Source organism: Pseudonaja textilis, chromosome 5, assembly GCF_049901715.1.
Source record: "Pseudonaja textilis isolate UNSWEBS1 chromosome 5, rPseTex1.2, whole genome shotgun sequence".
Classification (NCBI taxonomy): Eukaryota; Metazoa; Chordata; class Lepidosauria; order Squamata; family Elapidae; genus Pseudonaja; species Pseudonaja textilis.
Genome location: NC_141994.1, coordinates 48,232,988 through 48,254,496, shown reverse-complemented (window position 1 = coordinate 48,254,496; position 21,509 = coordinate 48,232,988). Strand labels below are relative to the sequence as shown.

General features: G+C 37.4%; 1 protein-coding gene across 4 annotated transcripts; it reads left to right on the top strand.

Moving 5' to 3' along the window:
- Positions 1-566: 566 nt before the first annotated feature.
- MAFF (MAF bZIP transcription factor F) lies at positions 567-20,100 on the top strand. 4 transcript variants are annotated; one of them, XM_026696169.2, is made up of 4 exons: positions 567-751; positions 3,259-3,324; positions 14,172-14,243; positions 17,182-20,100. In XM_026696169.2, exons 3-4 carry the CDS (start codon positions 14,208-14,210, stop codon positions 17,593-17,595), a joined length of 450 nt encoding a protein of 149 aa, XP_026551954.1. In that variant the 5' UTR covers positions 567-751; positions 3,259-3,324; positions 14,172-14,207; the 3' UTR covers positions 17,596-20,100. The 4 variants fall into 4 exon arrangements, with proteins under 4 accessions (XP_026551954.1, XP_026551943.1, XP_087790926.1 ...); XM_087934800.1 differs by lacking the exon at positions 567-751 and adding an exon at positions 1,152-1,487; XM_026696162.2 differs by lacking the exon at positions 567-751 and adding an exon at positions 1,152-2,108.
- Positions 20,101-21,509: the final 1,409 nt, after the last annotated feature.

Here is a 21,509-nt window from a genome sequence, read left to right as displayed (position 1 = left end):
CAACTCCCAGAATTCCCCAAAGCTTTGCTGGCTGGGGAATTCTGGGAGTTGAAGTCCACCAGGCTTAAAGTCGCCACAGTTGGAGATCCCTATCCGGAAGGGTTTTTGTATGCTATGTGGCAGGTTCCTTGCTCTGCAGTGGGATGTAGGGCAAATGATTATGTAGGGCAAAATATTCGCCATGGGCGAATAGGCGGCAATATAAATTCAATAAATAAATAAATTAGTGATCATGTAAATTGACACCTCTCGATATAAACAAAATGTATATAGTTTTTGGTAGTAGCCTAGGTTAGCATTTTTATCTACTCATTTTTCAGTGTTTTCTTTTTGCACAGAAATAGTATCTATTTGTATCAAAGCATTTGATTCTGAAGGCTAGCGACCAACTGCAAAGCATTTGGTATGGTCCCTTTAAAAATAAATGCCCAGTACCAAGATGGCAGCTTCCTTTCACCATTCTTCAGTCTGTGCCCTTTACCAAGATGGGGAGGGAGGGGAAAGAATGATGTCATTGTATGACTGTGTTTTTATGAATGAAAAGAATCCTGTGAGTGAGTAATTGCAGGAAACTCATATTACAACTCAGCAGATCGCAGCGCAGCGCCCAGCTCAGCCCTTCGCTTCGGAAAACAACAACTTCATTTGGGGAAATAAACAAGGCGATTTGAAAGCTTAATTGTCAAGAAAACGCGGCCCCTCCGATTGCATAAAGAGGAAAACGGCAAACAAAAGGACGAGTTGGTAGGCAGTAAGTAGAATGTTTCGTTTATAATCTAGTTTACAGGCGTCAGGAACGGATGGCGGCTTGCACTCTGCCAAAGTGAGGCTTTTAACGTCGGGCGCAGAGAGGTGAAAGCGATGGAGAAAACCGTAGCAGTGTGGTTCATTGTGGATTGTTTCCGTGTGGTGAGGAGGGACTGTCTGGGGTTGATTTTCTACAGAGCTAGACAGTAATAGCTGTTTCTCGGGAGATGTTTCAATTTAGCTCAGGTTCAGCGTGTAGCTCTGTCTTAAAGAAAGAATCTGTAGAAGACATCCGGATTTGGAGCAAAGCCGTTTTTTTTTTTTTTTTTTTTAAAGAAGTTGTGTTGCTTTGCCTTCGTTTCACAATTGCGAGGCAGTTATAAGAGACAGGAAATCGCTTAATAAATAGAAGGTGCTCGTTACATTATTAGCCCTGTGTTTGCACGTGCTGAGGCCTCGGTCACATGTAAGAAGCCGTTTGCCACCAATGCGAGTTCCGATGTGCGGGTGGGGTGTGGATTCCATTGGAAAATCATGTGGATCGGTATAAATCCGCCCTTTCCTTTCCCTTCCTATCCCGCCAATAATAGGCGAGTTTTACAATGGTTCGGTTTTAACGACGGTGTGGTGGCTTTGGAGGGATATTCAGGTGGATTCGGGAGTTCCCGGCGAAATAGGCTGAACCTCCAGAATGGTGCTGAATGCCTGATGACGCAGGGAAAGTGAAGAGCAAACGAAGGGTGACTTGGGAGTTTGGGGAACCAACCGTGTACATATCCTGCATCAGCATTTAAAAACCTAAACAAATCAAAACAAAACTTGGCCTGAACTTGTGGGATCGCTTTCATGCATAGGGGTCCTAATTAATCCCGCACCCCCGTCCTGTTAAGCTCCTTAAAGATCATGAAGGCTGTTGTTGTTGTTGTTGTTGTTGTTGTTGTTGTTTTTATGCACATCTAGAAGGATGTCTTCAATTTTAATTTGGGGTTGTTTCCTCTTTGGTGCGCCTCATTTAGATGCACAATCCTACTTTGTTTTCAATTTTGGATTAAAAGGATCTCCGGATTGTTTTGGGTTTAATTCTTTCAACAGTGTTGTTGTTTTTTAAAGTCACCAGTATAAATGACAAAGTTGATCAAGGGGGGAAAAAGCAGAAGTAGAACAGCCATCTTTTGGTAGGGTGCTTTTAAAGCAAAATCAAAAAGTACTGTAAAGTGCTAAAAGCAACCAGAATAGGAGCAGGTGGATTTCACCTGGAGAGAGTGAAACACAGGTATGGAAATGCTGCAGAGAAGAGCTTGGGTTACCCAAGGCTGGTATTGCTAACCTAAGAGACACTCAGTCAAGATTGGCATCAACAGGTATTGTTATTTCAGTCTATAGTTATTAATTCACAAAAGAGCATGCATTTTGGATAAAGTGTTTCATATTCTTTTTTTATATAAAGATGGCCAGTCTCTTTTCCCTGAATCTTTGTAGCCTCTTAATACACCTTTTTAATCCAGTGTTCCCCAAAATACATTTGGCTATAATCCTCTCGTTCTCAGTCAATGTAGTCACAAATATATCTCAAGATCTGCAGAATAGAGAAGAAACTTTTTTTCTTGAAAGGATACCTGTCTCTGCTACATGTTGATTGGAAGTTCACTGAGGACAAGTTCCTAGAGTTGCATCTTATATTTTGTGATACTCATGCTGCTGTAACCACAATTAAGTGATTATTAAGCTATTGAATTCTTTGGATATTTTGTTTAATAACTCTGCTTCTGTGCTTTACAAAAGTTCTGGTATGCCAGTTCTCTTGAAAGCATTATATTTAAACTGTGGGACAGGTGGTTTGTAGTTAACCATTAAAGAGAAAGGAGAGAATTATAAATTGCAGATGGTAAAACAAAGAAAACCAAGGCAAAATGTATCTCATAAATGTTTATTTAGGAAAAGGATTTAATCTGATCTCAAAGTTGCCTTCACTTGTGAGTAAAACAACTTTATAAGCCTTGTATTATTGAGTTTTTGTTATGTGCAATTCAGCAGCAATAAGGATTCCTTTCCATCTAAACACCAGAATTACAACTTCAATTATTCTGTCTAGTTTAAATTAATGTAGCCTAAGAATCAAAAGGGAACTACTGTAATAAGGTAGTTCTGCATTAATTCAGCTTGCTCCAATTTATAGACTCAACAATTTCTAGCCCATGTATTTGTAAGCTTTCTTTTCTGTAAAAGTGCATAGAAATTTTTTGAAAGAATTTTCATTTTTTCTAACTTTTAAGGATTCTAAAATGTGTGTCTGCATAGTATCACATTTTTGAAAATATAGGTTCCTCAAGATATATGTACTGTTAGATTTCATGGTTCCCGTAATGACACACACATTCCTTTTATAAACTACAACTAATATTTGTTTATAGATTCTAAGGAACATGTACTGGTGATGTGCTTCATCCTTTAATTATTGCTCTGATTAAGCCTATATTTAGTAACACCTTGTGTGTCTATCTTTTTTTGAAGATGCATTAACTCTCCCCAGGTTGGCGCCTACCAGATGTATACAATCGTATCTTTCATAATTCCCAGGTAACTTGGCTTTTATAACCATAAACAGTCTGCATTTAGGCTTACAACTGAATAGATATCTATAGGATTCTACCTGGAAGACTTGATCAAGAAAAGCAATAGTTAAAAGTGCAAATTTCTGACTCTCCTTATCTATATAAGTAACCATCTAGTATTTAACAACTTGCTTGGTTGCCAGAGTCAACTTGCAGCTCTGTGCAGGTAAGTAAGCAGAGAGGTGGGAGATTCTCCTTTTGGTAACTAGCAAGGAGCAGTCATTTTCCTGAAAAAAAACCTTTTAACCAAGGTTATTAACTTACTAACAGGTATGTAGTTTCCATTTCCACGTTCAATTCAGAGAAGGCAGCTTCTCCTTTTTTGAAACCTGACTGGTAACGTAGGTTGCTTTTTTTAGCAGGCAAGTTAAAAATATACCAACCTGCAACTTTTGTTAGCTTGTTTACAAGGCTGTTATCTTTGTGACACAACACTGGGGATGAGAATGTTGTAGATTCTGAATTTACAGGTACATTAGTGAAGATTTCTAGTAACAAAATTAAATCCATTCTTCCTATCCAAATTATATGACAGGCACCAGTGAAGGAAGTTTGAGGATAATTAAGAGTTATTGCAGAGAAGATCTTTGAGCTTTGCTTGTACCTGATATAATTGCCAGGAATGGGGATATCTTAATTTACATGCAAGTCTCTTACACCAGATTGCGTTCAGTAGACTTTGGGATTATAGCAAAACTGAGAAGTTCCTATAATTGAAGGTTACTTTGTTTTATTTAGAATGAACTGGAAGGGTTTTTTTTTTCCCCACCAGAGAATCTGTGGAAAGAGTTTGAGAGCTTAAATGAATTAAAGCTACCTGTGATGAGGTGTTTCATATGATCATTTCTGTCTAGGGTTGGATATTCAGACACCTTTTCAATTCTCATCCTTTGCATCTTAACCCTTCTGGTGAGAAATTTTGAAAATTAGTCTAATACTGGACTACAGTGATTAGAGAAGACTCTTACATAAACCTGTGAAACTCCTTTTATTGAAAGAGTGGACAAATCATGCTAAGATGTGGTTCATTTGACTGCATCTTACAAAATAAAATGTAACTGGCTGGGGTGAGAGTATACTATGTTGTAACTATGATTTATAACAGTAGTGGCTGAGTTTACACAATATATTAAGCCAGTTCTAGAAATGAGGCTTCCTTGTTATGCCTATAGATTCTAAAAAGTCTTCATCCTGAATCCCTTTACTATAATTAGAATTTGCAACAATCTCAAAGATGCCATTCTGGTTAAAGATCCCAAAAATGTGGTTAAAGATCCCAGATGTTTATGATTTGATTGTCACATGAAATCTGAAACATCTGTTGAAGAGGTGAACAGGGGGAGGATTGTAAAAAAATGCCACTGTGAATATGGTTACTAGTTAGAGTTTTTTGCTGAACATTTCATGGGAATTATATCAAATCCTAGGTTTGGGTTTCTTGATAATTTTTGCATAGCTGCAACTCTTGAAGTTTTCTTTTACAATGAGAAAGCTTCTAATCAAAGTCATCTGGGATTAAATTTCTTGGTATATAATGCCTGTTATGGTGAGGAAACAGTTGTGCCCGAAGTATATTTTAAGGGTCTTTAAAATGACCACCAGTTACTTGTTTGCATGACTACAAATCTCTAGAATGAAGAACATACTGTATATATAATGTATAACATATTGACAGGATCACTTTACATTTTGCTTTATCATAATTTGATCAAGAAAGGGAAGAGATGGGTGGGGAGAGAACAATCAAAGTGTGCTGAAAATATTTTACAGATAAGGTGCATATTCTATATGTCATTTTTATTGACCACTCATTTGCACAGTACTGTGCTGGATCACAAGTAAAATAATAAAACATATTTTTTAATAAAGAAAGAATATCTAAAAGAAAATCCACATTGGTGCTGAAAATATACACCATATATGGACAATTGAATGCAAATAGGTTTTCCTGGGCTTTATGTTGGAAATTGCTCCACATGGATGCTTTATTGAAATAATAAGTCAGTGTATGGATGCTAAATACACAGTGTATGGATGCTAAATATGCCTGGATTTAGGCATATTTCCTCAGGAATAAATCCCTTTGATCTTGGTGGAAGAAAATTTCTGAGTTAAATTTGCAAGTGTGCATTTAAGAATATTCATTTCATTACAATCAGAATTTTACCAAGACAAATTTGTGTATTAAAATTTATAGGTATTTTTTTTCCTCCTCTAAACAATTCTGTGCCAAGCCTGAAATTCCTGGAGGGCATTTTATCAGGGAATATGCTATTGTCAATCATGACTGTTGATTTTTTTTTCCTTTCAGTTTATCAGTGTTTTCCTTTCAGTTTACCAGTGTTTATCAGTCAATAGCTACAGTATGTTAGCTCAATTCCCATACTTTCAAGCTATATGTGTATCAATAGCAGAATAGAAGCAACAACTACCAGACTCTATACTCAAGGATTTGATATCTGTGTAAAATTCAGTTCTGAAAATGGAATAATTGTTCCTTTGCTCATTTTTGTCATACCTAAGAATTGTTGAACTATAAGAGCTATGAATTTGGAAACTGTTGAATAGATGGGTTGAGCCAGAACATGAAAAGTTGTACATGCATCTTTGTTTTGAAAATAGTGAACCTGCTTGGAGATAGGTTCATTATTTTCAAAACAAAGATGTGTTTGTTTCCTTGCTGTTTCCATGTTGTCTTGGATATTTGATACCATATATGAGAAGTCCATTGAATACAGATGTGTATGCACATCCAAATGCACATCTTGGCATCAGAAAAGTTAGCGTACCATTTTGGGGAAAAGCTGTTAGTTTTGCAATAGTTTTGTACACTAGCAAAACAATCAACTTCTTAGATGCTGGATGCCAAATCCATAAAAACTGCATACACTATGCAAACAGCTGCTATATATTGACAGAGTTACAATAAATTTTGCTAGCAAATAAATTATCCAAATATTGATCTTCTTATACTTGTGAAACAAGTGGGAGTGTCTTTGCATTACTCTCATCCTCTGAAAATTGAACAGGCAAATTGCAAAAGTCTTTTAACATGCTAGAACACTCCAGGAGGAACTGTGTCAGACTCAGGGAATCGTATTTAGAATGGGAATACTATTTTTATTTGCAGTTTTGCTTATAGGTGTTATACGGTATATCATGACAGAGGCAAAAGTTCTTAGCATTTGATTCTTAAGCAATGGGTTGTGAGAGGTCCACTATTTCCCTTATCTAGCAAACATGTTCCATTTGCTTTGTGGAATGTGGTTACACAAGTAACATGGAGACTTATTGGACATTCCCTCTGATGCAATTAGTGATGTCTGGGACAAGTTGCTACCCTCCTCCTCATATAATAGTTTGCAGCACTCTGTGAACTTCCTTTTAAAATATATTGAAAAGGGTCACAGAAGGGTAAGAATGTGTGTGTACCAAAAGAAGAATTAGTTTTGCCCTTTATTATATTTGAACTACCCATTTTGAAAGAATTTGGTACATTATTTAATTTTATAAATATACAGAAATGTACCCGGCATCTCCATTCTGCCCTGATTCTGCACAGAAATTTCAAACAACATTCTAGAAATATATTTGGGGAATATATATACCAACGTACTTTCTTTGCTGGGGTATATAATTATATTACTAAATACCAGTAGTCATTATATACAGCAGTGTGCAGCAGCAGCCAAAAAAGCCAAGACAATGCTACCTTGCATTAGAATCAAAACCACATGAAGTATTAATACCACTTTATAAGGCTTTAGTAAGACCACACTTGGAATACTGCATCCAGTTTTGATCACCATATTATAAAAAAGATGTAGAGACTCTGGAAAGAGTGCAGAAAAGAGCAATAAAGATTACTACAAGGGTGGAGGGGGCTAAAACATATGAAGAACGGTTGTAGGAATTGGGTTTGTCTAGTGAAAACAAGGACTGGGGTGATATGTTAGCAGTGTTCCAATATTTGAGGGGGTGCCGGAAAAAAGAGGGGGTCAATTCCAAAGCACCAGAAGGCAAGATAAGAAACAATGGATGGAAACTAATCGAGGAGAGAAGCAACCTAGAACTAAGGAGAAATTTCCTAAAAGTGAGAAAAATTAACCATTGGAATGACTTGTCTTCAGAATTTGTGGGTGTTCCATCACAGGAGGCTTTTAAGAAGAAAGTGGACATCCACTTGTCTGGAATGGTACAGGGTGTCCTGCTTGAGCAGTGCATTTTACTGAAGACCTCTATGCCCCTTCCAACTCTGTTATTCTGTTAAAAAATTACAAGTTTAGAATAGTGAGAGAAATCTACAAGGAATTCCTCCCAACAGCAAGAATTGTGCACCCTGTGAAATTTATTCTGTATCTCCACCCATAGAAATGGCATATGGAGCTACTGGTGCTGAATTAAGCATATAGGAATGACAAAGAATGATATGGAGCTATAGCAAGTTTTCATTGCACAGAAAATGGACAGAATGGCTTTGGTGAAGACAATTCTTGGCATCTTATAGTGCTTGAATATACAAGGACAGTGCTTTGAGCTGTTTGAATAATTCTCATAATCATTCTGCTGTCTCTAAACTAAAGATGTTACTGTACTATCGGCATTGTTTCCCCTTCCTACCCCCATTCGTATTGGAAGTAAGTTTCACTTTTATTCTATGTTAAAGTGCTTAAAAATCATGTGTTTAAGACTTGCGGCTTCAGAAAAGTGGCTGCACCTTAATGTTTTTAGTCTTGATTTTACAAGTTTAGGCCTTGTGATTTGTTAAACCCTGTTTTATGGTTTATTGGGTTCTAACTAATTATGATTTCCTTAGCATTATTTAAGCAATAAGTGACCTGGTCTAAACTGTAAACTAGTTCCAATCTTACTAAGACAACTAAAAAGTAAAGAGACATAGGTAAACTTTGGATCAGTGCTCCTATCAGGAATTGAATGGTTGCACATTTCTTTAGGTTGACACTTAAGAGACTGGCATTCCATTGTACTATCTTCCAGAAATAATATACTACAGGCACCAGAGTTTCCAGCTGATGGATTTATATTTTAAGCCCCAACTTCTTGATTCCTAGTTTGTTAGCTCTTAGGAGGATAGTTGTTCTCAATGCCTATTTAGTTTTGCCTTTGCCTCTTTTAGTGATGAGACTGTCTCACGATTAAGGAGTATTTGTTTCCCAAGTTTTTTGAATTAGCATTGAGAAAACATCATTGCTTCATATTGATTACACACAGAAATTTATCTTTGCATTGATGGGTTATGGCAAGCTTCTTACCCTAGACTATCTGATTTTACTTCAAGAGACTCTTCACCCAAGATGATGTGGTGCAATATTGCTTTGAGGATAAGCAAAGGATAAAAGCTTGATGGTCTTCAGAAATGCTGTCAGTATTACAGTCCAATGTGTGCTCTCCAGACTACACATTTTGGAATCTCTTCAGAGTCATTCATGCAATTTTAAGCCATCCATGTTTCTGTAGCAACCCACTTTCTCATCATTTTCTTTACCTATCCTGTTATTAAATAGAAGAGAAGCGAAGAGTTCAGTTGGAAGGGACCTTGGAGGTCTTCTAGTCCAACCCCCTCCTCAGACAGGAAACCCTATACCATTTCAAACAAATGATTGTCCAATCTCTTCTTGAAAACTTCCAGTGTTGGAGCATTCACAATTTCTGGAGGCAGTTATTCCACTGGTTAATTGTTCTAACTCTCAGGAAATTTCTTCTTAATTCTAGATTGCTTCTCTCCTTGATTCATTGCTTCTTATCCTGCCCTCAGGTGCTTTGGAGAATAGCTTGACTCCCTCTGCTTTGTGGCAACCCACTACTATGATATCACCCGTAGTCCTTCTTTTCATTAAAGTAGGCATACCCAATTCAACATCTTTTTTACGTTGTGGTGACCAAAATAGTATTCCAAGTGTGGCCTTACCAAGGCATTATAAAGTGGTATTAACACTTCACGTGCTCTCCCTCTGTTAATGCAGCCTACAACTCTGTTGGCTTTTTTGGCAGCTGTAGTACATTGCTGGCTCATATTTAAGTGATTGTCCACTAGGACTTCAAGATCTCTCTCACAGTTACTACTATTGAGTAAAGTACCACCCATACTCTACCTGTGAATTTGGCTTTTCTTGCTTAAAGGTAGAACCTTGCTTTTTTCATCATTGAATTTCATGGTGGGAATTTCTTGCAATTTGTCTTATCAGTTCTACAAGATTTTTGGATAACAAGGCCTGCATATCTGCCTGAATACTTCACAACCTGGATTCCACTTCTAGTAATGACAAAAGGCACAGTAGAGATGTTAACATGTTTCTGTTTCTGCTGATTTACAATGAAATAGTTAATTTTTCTCCTTCATTGACCACAAGGCTTTAGAAACACATTGAAAGGAATAGCCCATTCTATCCTTATGGTATGAGAAGACTGAGAAATTATATATACGTATATAAAATTAAATTGGTTCAAGACTAGAAATAAGAAACCTTATTCCTTGGTTGTAGTTAACTATGGAAAAATCAGTAAATTCATCTGTAAGACATTTGAGTCTATGGGAAAGAAGAAGAAAAATTCTTTGGACTAGATTTAAAAATAGGTCTTCTGCAAGGTCTTGCTTAATTAACTATTGTTAATTAAACCATGTTTTTCTAGCGATGAAAAAGGGTGATTATACTCTTAAGGTGTGTTTTAATAGGTTAGATATTTGTTTCTATTGCAATTTATCATCCCTAATATTGCTTTGCAAATAGGGGAATTTATCAGATAGTTTAAAAATGGGAAGTATAATATTAAATTAAGTCACTTGTATTTCAGCCAGGTAGTTTTATTAAGAATACAATAGCTTTATTAGCTCTGCCGTCATAAGCTCTTTCTCTGAAAGAGGGGGCCAAAAGAATATTCATGATTTCCAGTGGGGCAACCATGTAAATCTATTACAGTAACTAAACCTCATCCCATAACAAATATCATCCTTTAAGATTGCTGAAGGATTGTTTTTGTTTCTATATAATAGTACTGCCAATTTCAAGAGGAAAAATTAAGCTTCCCTGTGAGACAAGTGTATAAATGTGATCTCAGCAATAACTATTTAGATTTGTAGCCAAATGACTAATGGCACTTAAACACTTAATTTTGACCAGAGGATGAAATAAAAAAAAATACTACTTAAATTCTGAATGTTTTTCAAAGAAAGCACAACTTTCCTTGATGTGCTCATAGTCTCAGGGGATATATTCTCTGGACATCTCTCATATTGTGAACCATGAACGCTATGCTTTACTCTGAAATCTATAAGTGTGGTAACCTAACTCTAGAAATCACTGTGGGTGATTGAAAATTATACATATGATCTTGTGCTTCAGATTTTATCTCTGGTACTCCAGAAAGTCTGTGAAGTGAATGAGAAGTTTAGAAATCCTGACTTCAGAGATTGAAGTTGAGATATCAAGTTTTTGTACTTTCTGAGAGATTAAAAAAATACCCTAAATCTCCCTTAAACATTTCAGTGCTGCTTATCTATTCCATATAATATGTTTGGAATAAGATAAGTATATAATAGAATTTTGGAATTACTGCTTACTTATTCTGTATTTTTCCATTTACATTCACATCCTCAAATCCTGGACTGAGAATAAATATCACATCAATATCTGAAAGTAAACGTTAAACATTTTAGTGACAATTGGATTTCATTAGTGTGAAGGAATTGAGATTCTGGAGGAGTAGATAAAAGTACAAAAGAAGTATCTATTTGGATTTGTTTCATTTATTTAAAATATTTATATAGCCACCTATCTTATAACCAACTCTGGGCAGCTCCCACTCAAAGTTTCCTAAAAGAGTTAAATAGATAATTAACAAAGGAACAGAGATATCTAACCACCCCCATGACTCTGAAAGAATTTCCTGCTCGCATCTAGCCACATCATAATATTTAAAACAATACAATAATTTAAGGCAAAATATCACATTTAACATCACTTCAAATTTTGGAAGAATTAGTCTGGAACAACAAGTGTTCCAAAATCATCAAGAGCGCACCAGATATATCAGTTTGGGCTGATCTTTGCAAACTAATACTCTGGGCTTTACATTTGGGTACCTTCAAATCCCATAAATGAATAGTTTATGCAAATTGAAATTTAGCCTTCTACCTACTAGATTACATTTCCCATAGCATAAATGTGAACGTTAATCCAACACTTTTGGATTGGAAACTTCAAAGAAAATTGACAATACTAGAACTACTTGCGTGAAATCATACTATTATAAAGTAAAATTCATTTGTGCTATCCATATTCTTAAGAGCTCAGCGACATGGAGGGCATAATCCTTAAAACAAAGCTATACATTTGAACAAACTTATTCTGAGAACAAAGATGGCTATATGATGCCACTAGATACCAATACATACATGATGAAACTAAGTATTAGGGCAGTGCTTCTCAACTGAGGAATTCTGAGAGTTGTAGTCCACACATCTTAAAGTTGTTAAGATTAAGAAACTCTGTATTAGGAGAATAGAATCTCCTTGCTGTCTGCCATTGCTGAACTACAATTCCCAGGGATCTCAGGGACAGTTCTGAAGAATGCTATAAAGCAGGGGTCCCCAACCACCAAGCCCCGGACCGGTACTGGTCCGTGGATCATTTTGTACCGGGCCGCCTACTTTGCTTGGGCGCCGCCATCTTGTTTCGACGGCGCTTGAGAAAGTGCTTCCGGGTGAGCTTGTAGATCGTCGGTTGGATGGAAAGCGGCGTTTGGGTGCTGAAGGAATCCTCGCGCCTTAGTTTTGTCGAAGGGGGGTGGGCGGCTTCGAACGAAGAGCCGTCCCGATGGCGGTGGAGTCTTGCGTTACTCAGGAGGAGATTAAGAAAGAGCCCGAAAAGCCCATCAGCCGCGAGAAGGTACAAAGGAGGAGTTGAAGGAGGCGGGGAGAAGCGGGGGACGGCTGGCTGGCCGGTTGCTCGGCTTGCCTTGCCTTGGTCATGCGTGCTGATGCCAGTACCGGTCCATGGATCATTTTGTGATGCCGGCACCAGTCTGTGGTACAAAAAAGGTTGGGGGCCACTGCTATAAAGTACAATTCAGGGACATCTTTAGAACAACAAATTCTCAGCTCTTGCAGCTGAAGTGAAATAATAATTTGATAAAGTATAAAGGACTTATTGTAGTCTGAGCTTCCCATATTATTTCCAGAAGACTTCCAAGAATAAAATACAGTGTTGTGACTGCTAATTGCCAAAAGCTCTACATAATACAGTTGTATAATTGGAGGTCAGTTTTCCAAAGAAGAATGACAAAGAGGCAAATGTCAGCAAGATGTCCCTTCATTGATCACCTATCAGAAAAATGCCAGGATTGTTAAAGAAAAGAAGAGAAAGCATGGTAGGAAAGGATGGAAAGTTGTATATATATTTGTCCTCGCTTTTATATACTACTTCTACTTAAGCTGCTTTGGAAGGTCTCCATCTAAACATTAATATATTTGTAGATTGTTGCTGGACCATCCTGGGACACAGCTCCTCTGGTATAATTTTTTAAAACATGCATTGTATGTTGTGTCATATGTTGAATTCCAGGATTTAATTCAAAGACTCTTTTAATGGCCTGCTGTCCTCACAGTACCATTGTGCAAAATGACAAGAGCAATTAGATTCAGCCACCAGGTATTTCCAGGATGCCAGGTCTAGGGTGGTGGTGGTGGTGGGAATAAATACTGTAATTATGGGCCATAATCTTCCTAGATATCAGATGCTGCCATTGGCCTTACTATATAACAGGTGTCCCCAAACTTGGCAACTTTAAGGCTTGTGGACTTCAACTCCTAGAATTCACTGGCTAAGGAATTCTGCGAGTTGAAGTCCACAAGTCTTAAAGTTGCCAAGTTTGGAGACTTCTGCTATATAAGAATCCTTTTTGAATCACGCAAATGGCTGTGTAAAAAGGAGATAAATTGAGGATAATCCCATTGTTTGAGGAGAACAGTTGATCCACAGATTGTATAGACATATCTGACTGCAGACACAACTCTCTAATGCAGTGTTTTCCAAGCACTGTTCTAATGCATAATTCTTAGTAGTGACGGTTGACATACATCTGCCCTTTGGGAGGCAAGGGTTTGGCTTATTAGTCACTCTCAGGGTTTTTTCCCCACCAGTGGACTGAAGTTCTTGTGCTGCCAAAAACCAAATTGTATTGCTCTTATTCCCTCCCTCGTGTCTCCATTTAGGCCCTGCCATTTCAGAGACACACCCATCAGCTGGCTCTCCACTGCTCAGTTTCCTTCTCAGGAAATGTTTGCCCTTCTGTGTTTCCGGCAACTGCAGAGCATGTCCATTATAGAGTCACTGTGCAGTGGAGGAGAGGATGTACTGGAGATACATCATATTTTGCTTGGGTGGCTAGGTAGGCTGTTCTGTGCAAAAACTTGCATTTTGGGCTTAGAATTCTGGGTGATGACAGCCACACATCTTAAAGTTGCCAAATTTGAAAAACATTGCTTTGGGGGAAATTAAAAGTATTAAAATATATATTATTTTTTTTAAAAAAACACAAAATCATTTAGATGCTGGGTCAGCACTTTTGGATCTCTGCTGCTCCTGCTGAAGTAAGGAACTGATTCCAGGGTTCGTTTGCTTTTTAAGCCGGCTGGGCAGGACGGATAGTAGGAAAGTGAGACTGGAAGACCTGAACAAATGAAAAGGAAGGGAAATTCTGTGAAAGACACAATCTATGGACAAGCTTTAAATAACAACAATTTCTCTCTCTCTCCCCCCTCCCTCCTTCCCTCCCCCTCCCCCCCAATTACAGGGTGTTTCTGGGGGACTGTCAGGAGCGCCCAAGAAAATGTCAGCTGACAGCTTGTCAACCAAAGCCCTAAAGGTAAGGACATAGCTATTTGAAAAAACACATTTCTCTCTGTCATTTTTTTTGCCAAGATAGGGGGTCTCCTAGAGATTTCACATCCCTTCCATAAAACTCTGGTATTTTGCTACAACAGATCAACCATCATGACTTAAATCAGTAATTATTATCTGGCATTAAAAAAAAAAAACAGCATCCAGAGTTCTTACTGGAAGAAAAGTAAACCTTACAAGTTCTACAGAATTTCTGCACAATTTGTGTACATCTCCTTTCCCCTGATCTTCTCTGCAATTATTCTAGCCCCACCTTTCACTTTCCCTCTTCTCTGTGCCCTTACTTCCTTGTTCTCTGTACCCTCCATTTCTCCATTTTTTTCTTCCTGCTTGTGTAGCTGTTCACTTTCTCCTTTGGCCTGGTGAACACGTGTGTGGAAATTCGTATGGAACTAAATTATTTTCAATAAGTTGATGCAGGACTTCTTTTTAAATAATAGCCAGTCTGTAATCCACATACTTGCTGAAGCACATACGGACACATATTTGCAAATGGTTCTAGCAGCATTGAGCCAAAAAGGGAAGGATGTTCTGTGTCTTTCCTAATGTAATTTTTCTCTCTGAGAGTTATTGCACTGATGTGGCTTTGTTAATGTGAACTATAAATTCTTGCCATACATATGCATACACAAACACATTTTAGTAAGCTGGGCCCCTATTACTTTTCTCAGAAATATTTGAAGAACGACACTTGCTTCTCCATATAAGTATTTTCCCTGCTTGAATCCAAGAAAAGAAACAACAAAAAAATGACACTATTGCCTCCTCATTCTTAAGATCATCACATTGTTTGTTTAATAGCAATAGCACTTAGATTTATATACCGCTTCACAGAGCTTTATAGCCCTCTGTAAGCTGTTTATAGAGTCAGCATATTGCCCCCCAAAATTTGGCTCCTCATTTTATTGATCTCAGAAGGATGGAAAGTTCAGTCAACCTTGAGCTGGTCTGAATCCAACTCCTGGAGTGTGAGCAGTGAGTTAGCCTGCAGTACTGCATTCTAACCACTGCACCACCACAACTCTTCAAACACAAACCTGGAGGACAGAGGCAACCATTATTGTGTGCAGGTAAAGTAAGGACTGGTGGAGGTGTGTCCTGCAGAGAAGTCACAGAAATTGTCAGGAAAAGCCAGCCCCTCCTTTATATTAGAGTAAATAAATCCATTCTTCATTGTCAGCTGTAAGTTTTTCCAAACAAAAATCCAGGGCAGTAATTTTGGGAACTGTATTTATCTGCTTCACCTTTCTAGAAGAGGAAACCAGCATGTTAATTTAGAACAGATTTTGTATGAAACAGCCAGGGGTAGGTATGCTCACCCCAAGGTTTTTTAGGGAGCCAACAATTATTGTCCGGAAGCTGGTGAATTTTGTCAAAAGGCCTGCAACTAAGCAAGTATTAGGAAATTATGATAATATCATAATGACAATATTCAATTATAACTTTGTTTTTAGCAATGCATGATCTGCAAAGGAACATTGTGCTCTTATTTACATGTCTTTGTTTTTGTGACACTATTAGAAATTGTATACTGATTAAACAAAATAGTTTCAAGCAATATTTAGTAGTTTAAGTGTGGAAACTCAGACTAGGTTTGATTATTTAGCGAAATGGCCACTTCTAATTATTTATTGCCTCAAAGCAATTTGAATAGGAATGGCTATTCCTGCTTTGTTCCTATAAGCTGGAAAAGTCAGGACAATCAAGTGTTGATTTAACTTTTGCTTAGAAACATCTGAAGGCAGAGAAATTGCAAATTCGGTTCAAAAAGAGGTATTTAGAAATTGATATGGAATGCAGCCAGTAGCATCTGAACTGTAGCAGGAAAATATCACATGTGTCTTACACCAATATTGAGCAATACTTAGTCACTGTTATACGATAACTTTGATGTTCTCAAAAGCTAATGTCTCAAATACAGTATATAGTTATTTTCTCCATTGAGAGTTTGGAAACATAATTTTTCTTCTCTTACTACATAGTCTGCATAGGATTACACTGTAAATGTTCTATGATCCCATACATAAAGGATCATATCGAACCAATTTTAAGATTTGCATCCTGGATCCTGTTTTTTAATTCCCCCTGAATCAGATTTGTCTGATTAATCCCAGAAATGGAGTATCTTCTGCAATGATATCTGGATTTCGGCACTTCTTTCCCAAAGAGCTACTTGAGATCCAATACTAGATATATTTGTGTTGCTCTAGATTTTTTTCCTCTGAATCTAAAGAACATTCCATCTTTCAAAAATGCTTTATAAGAGAAAAAAATGAAATTGACATAGAATGCAATTTCTGTAAACTAATTGATGAACTGGATCAAAGAGTTAAAACAATGAAGTTATTGGGGGAATTACATAAAAGAAACATAAAATTTTATATTTGGTTGCAATTTCTGCTGCTGTGAAATAATAACACTGATAAGATGGAAGATTAAAGAAGTCTTTAAAGAAACAAAGTGATGGGAATAAATCCAGACTGAGCGAGTCATACTTTGATCCTACTTATTTAGTTGATGGGTAACTTGTATTGATTCAGTTGACACTGATTTAAGTACACAACCCTTCTACTGAGAAGTAAATTCTGTTAAGTTCATTGGCGTCTAGTCCTGGCTAAATAATTTAAAGATCTTAGTCAAATCTTCAAACTTCAAGACCTTATTATAAAATCAATTAATTTTATTAGGAGGAATTTATAATATAATTATTACCATGTAAGGAAAAAAACCTTAATTTAAAAAACATTGCAGAAAATGTATACAAATAACAATGCCTACATACTATTGCTACAAACTGTTCCCCTGTTGTTGTTTTATTCTTCTAGGTTCCCACTGCTCTTTCCAGTTGTTGTTTTTCCCATACTTCTGCTGATTCTCAACTATTCGATCCTTTTCTTAAACAGATCAAACGGGAGATGGGTGAGAACACACCACACCTTTCAGACGAGGAGCTTATGGGATTGTCAGTGCGGGAACTTAACCACCATCTGAGAGGCCTGTCCAAAGAAGAGGTAGCAAGATTGAAGCAACGTCGGCGCACTCTGAAGAATCGTGGCTATGCGGCCAGCTGCCGAGTAAAGAGAGTGTGTCAGAAGGAGGAGCTGCAGAAGCAAAAGACAGAGTTAGAAAGGGAAGTTGATAAGCTAGCGCGGGAGAATGCTGCCATGCGCCTTGAGCTGGACGCCCTGCGTGGCAAGTATGAAGCGCTGCAGGGCTTTGCCCGTACAGTCACTGCTCATGGCACTGCTGCAAAGGTGGCAACTGCCAGCGTTATCACCATTGTCAAATCTGGTTCCAACCAGGCCACCTACTCCTAGTGCCTACAAGCTGAGCCATGAACTAAGTCCTGTTGCCATGCCTCTGCACAGCTCTTACCTAAAGCAGCTGTAGCTGCACTGGCTCTTTCCTTCTCCCACTTTTGTTCTACCCACTGGAGGAGACACAGTTGACTTGAAGACCAAATGGCTAAATGTTGAACTTTGTCCTTAGTCCTTGCCTTCATTGAGATTGTGGGAAAGTGGTGCCCAACTTGTGTAATTTTAGCTGTCAGTTACTTGTGAATTGGATTACAGTGGCCAGTTATTTTTCTTTTCCATTTTATATTTGTTAGGTTTTCTTCTCTGCTGCTTCATACCTTACAACTGATTAAATGTAAAACAGAGAGATTTGAAGATGAGATACCTTAGTTGGAAATGCTGCTTCAGAGAAGTTTTGACAGCAATTATAGAGAAAGGTAGATAGCTTCTATCTGATGGGGAAAAGGGGGGATGCCAAGATTGAAGTCTCCTTTTAATGTCTAAAACATAGTGATTATAATAATCCAGAAGTTATCAGAGGATATCAATTTCCCAGTTTCTTGGTTCGTTGTTCAGACACAAGTCTAGGTATTCATGTATAACTCTGTCTGCTTTTTGTTGTAAACCATAGTTCCCAGTTAACCTACTGTTTAATTCAGAGCCACTTGATTGCTTCAGCATGAAATTGTTATTTTACAAGAATCAGTCTGAGCCTTTGATGAATAAACATTTTAAAATAGTCAAGAAAAGTGTTATTGCTTGGTGACTGCAAAGATGATAGAAAAACGGATCAGAAAGGGACGTGTCAAGAAAAGAGCTAGTTGCTGCTAACCACACTAGGAAGAAATAATGGAATTATGCCCATTGCAGTGATTGGAGAAACAATCTTTCTGCAACTGTGTGTGGATGCAGCTGTACTCCAAATACTGTTTTGATTGTAAAAGTGCTCTTTTGCTGAGGTTATAAGATTTATGGACAAAATAGAAGCAGTTTTCTAAAGACAGAGAGAGAGAGAGAGAAGGAAATAGGAAAAGTAAAGAGGGAGTGTATTAAATGAGGCAGGAGTGGATAAAGCAAGTGAGACTGATGGATAGTGAAGAGGCATCAGAATTGCAAGTGAAGTTCTAGAGAAGACACTGAGGTCTAAAACAATTAGTTCCACGAGGGGTACAAATAGCAACAAACAGAATGTAATGAAGAGAACCTTTTGTATTTTCTTTCTGTTTTTGCATTGGCAAAAGACTAGAAATAGAAACTCAGGAAAGAAATATACACAACTATTACAGAGATTAAGACATTTTATGTTCAAGAGAAGCTATATGAAGGTTGGCCCACCCCAAGAAGCAGTACAGGCAATTGGGTGTGGGATTCTAAGGGGTTCAGAATCAGTCCTAAACATAGCGATGGGATGTAACCTAGCATAGCTCTTCCAGTTTCTTTTTTCTCCTCAAAAACAAGTTGAGAAAGATCCAATCACTTACATAGAAGAAGGAAAAGAGGCTTCAGTTGGAAATACATTGGTGAGGAATATAGTTCCTCTGTGCTGTTTTGTGGCCTATTTTTTTGCCTCATTCAGCTGTGTAAAATGCAAGATGCATTTCTATTTAGGAAAGTGTAGTAGATGAAATTCAAAATGTTTTTCTTCTTTATATCTGAAGGATGCATTTTCACAAGAGCAGCAAAATAGTTTAAATCATAGCCAAAAATAACTTCTGTCATGAAAATAAAACTTAGTTTGGTCTAAGCTAGCACAATGGCAGACTTAGGTTCTCCTGGGTGCCATTGTGTTTGTCCCTTGTTCTTTTAAGATAATATTCTCATATGCACTTAGTAGTATTTACTGTAAAAACCACACTGTTCAATTTTTAAAAATGTTTACAATCACAATCTTGCCCCTTTCATTGTAGTAACTTTTATACCGTCCAGTGGTTTTCCAGATGTATTCTGCCATGTTGGCTGGAAATGTGAATTGTAGAGAACACAAATTGTAGAGAATTGTAGAGAGAAAAAACTGATACCATTCAAAGCCTAACTTAGTAAACACAAACTTAAACAGTGTATTGTTTCCCTTTCTCTGCCATGCTGTCATGAATCCCATATGCCATTTAAACCAAGCTGCCTGCATGTACACACAGAATATTACTAGCACTGGACTTGTAGAATCAGCTATTGATATACTTCCTATCTGTATGCCTTTTTGGCCAAGCAGTTTTAGCCCATTGCCTTCTCATTTTAAAGTGGGTATGAAGTTTTATGCCAAGCATGGATGATATGAGAATAGCTCATCTGTACCAAGAGACACTGGCAGCTCCATTGCTTAAGAAACTGGGAAGTTTATACACCTGGGAGACATGGATACAGTAATTCTGTAGAAAGCATGGAGAAGGGTTAGATTAGAAGACTTAGGAAAGTACCTTCTTCCATTAAATATATGTTGCTAACATAAGAACCAGTGAGTATTTGTGGGTAATCATTTCCAGGCATGTGCCAGTGACTTATTTAAGTGGCAAATATGATCCATTTTTTTTTAAAAAAAGACATATGGTTGGATTTACCCATCCTGCAGCTTAACGTGACTTCTACCCCTAAGATGGAATCAGCTTCCAAACCAGTGTTGTCCATCCTTCCTCTCCATCCTTTTGATCCTTAGTGGGGATTTCCTCTTTAACGTTTCTACCCTTGTCACCCTATTTTTCCTTATTCCTACCCTGTGATTTATTTATTGCACGAATATAAGTTATTTTCACATTCTTTATGCCGTTCTGCCTTGTGGCACGGCCGGGATGTTGGTACAGAGCTGTACTTTATATTTTATATATGCAAATCACATTTTATCTTCTATAGAGCAAGAAAAAAAGTACTTATTTATTTTCTGACTTACAGTAAGTGTCCTGCCAGACTCCTCTGTATTTTGTAGAATTTACAAATAAAGCCAGATTTTTTTTCCAAAATGGAGAAACTGAAAAAAAGTGATATGTGCTCTTTTTTTGTGAAAATGAAAGGGATTGTGCTGAAGATCTAGGGATCAATTCTGGGAATTTCATTGAAAATGAATAATATACAGCATTAATTTTATGTCTGCTGGTCATTTGCACACATAGTAGAGAATCTGCCATGCACTTTTAGCATCTTTCAACATCAGGTAAGGTTGGGGGGATAAAAATCTGCTTCTGAGTTATTGGAAGCCACTATTGGGAGTATTTTTCCAGCTTTTAAGGATGATGGATGTATCTCTTATTTAAACGCACCACAAAGTGCTATTGTGATTTGGCCAATCACAAAACACATTTTTGTGAGAAAGCCAATAAGATTAAAATACTGTACAAATCATTAATCCAATCTTAATAAAACATGAAACAGGTCTAAATTTAGGAATACATAATTATTTAAACAATGGTACAATTTTCAATTCTTAGAAATACTTCTGAGGCTAAAGAAAAATAATTTGCTTGCCATTATTTTGTGGCCAAGGTGAAATCTGAGATCCAAAATGCAAACCCAAAATCTTGAAGTTATTTTTCTATCCTTCATTCTGTATTCTTCTTTCACAATTGCACAATCCAAATGCAGCATGCAAGAGTCCCTCATCCAACTTAGCCATTTCTCTTTCAGGCTATCTTTAAGCCTTTATGGGTTTTCATCCATTGGGATCACACTCAACCCCATGCTCCCTCAGTCATACCTGAGTATAAATACAAACACTTCAATATATATGGACTGCAAATATTCAAGGAATGATTAGATGCCATCTAATCTTCTGGTATTAAAAAGCCCTTCTCATGGTTACTATGCAGAGTTGTCAATACTTCTCACTTTCTGGATACTGAGAGTAAAGTCGGAATCGTTTACTTTTCTTTCTTCTTTTCTTAGAGATAACAGAGCCCCAAAGTCCTGGGGAATAATTGTGGCAATGACCTGGTTTACACATTTTTCAG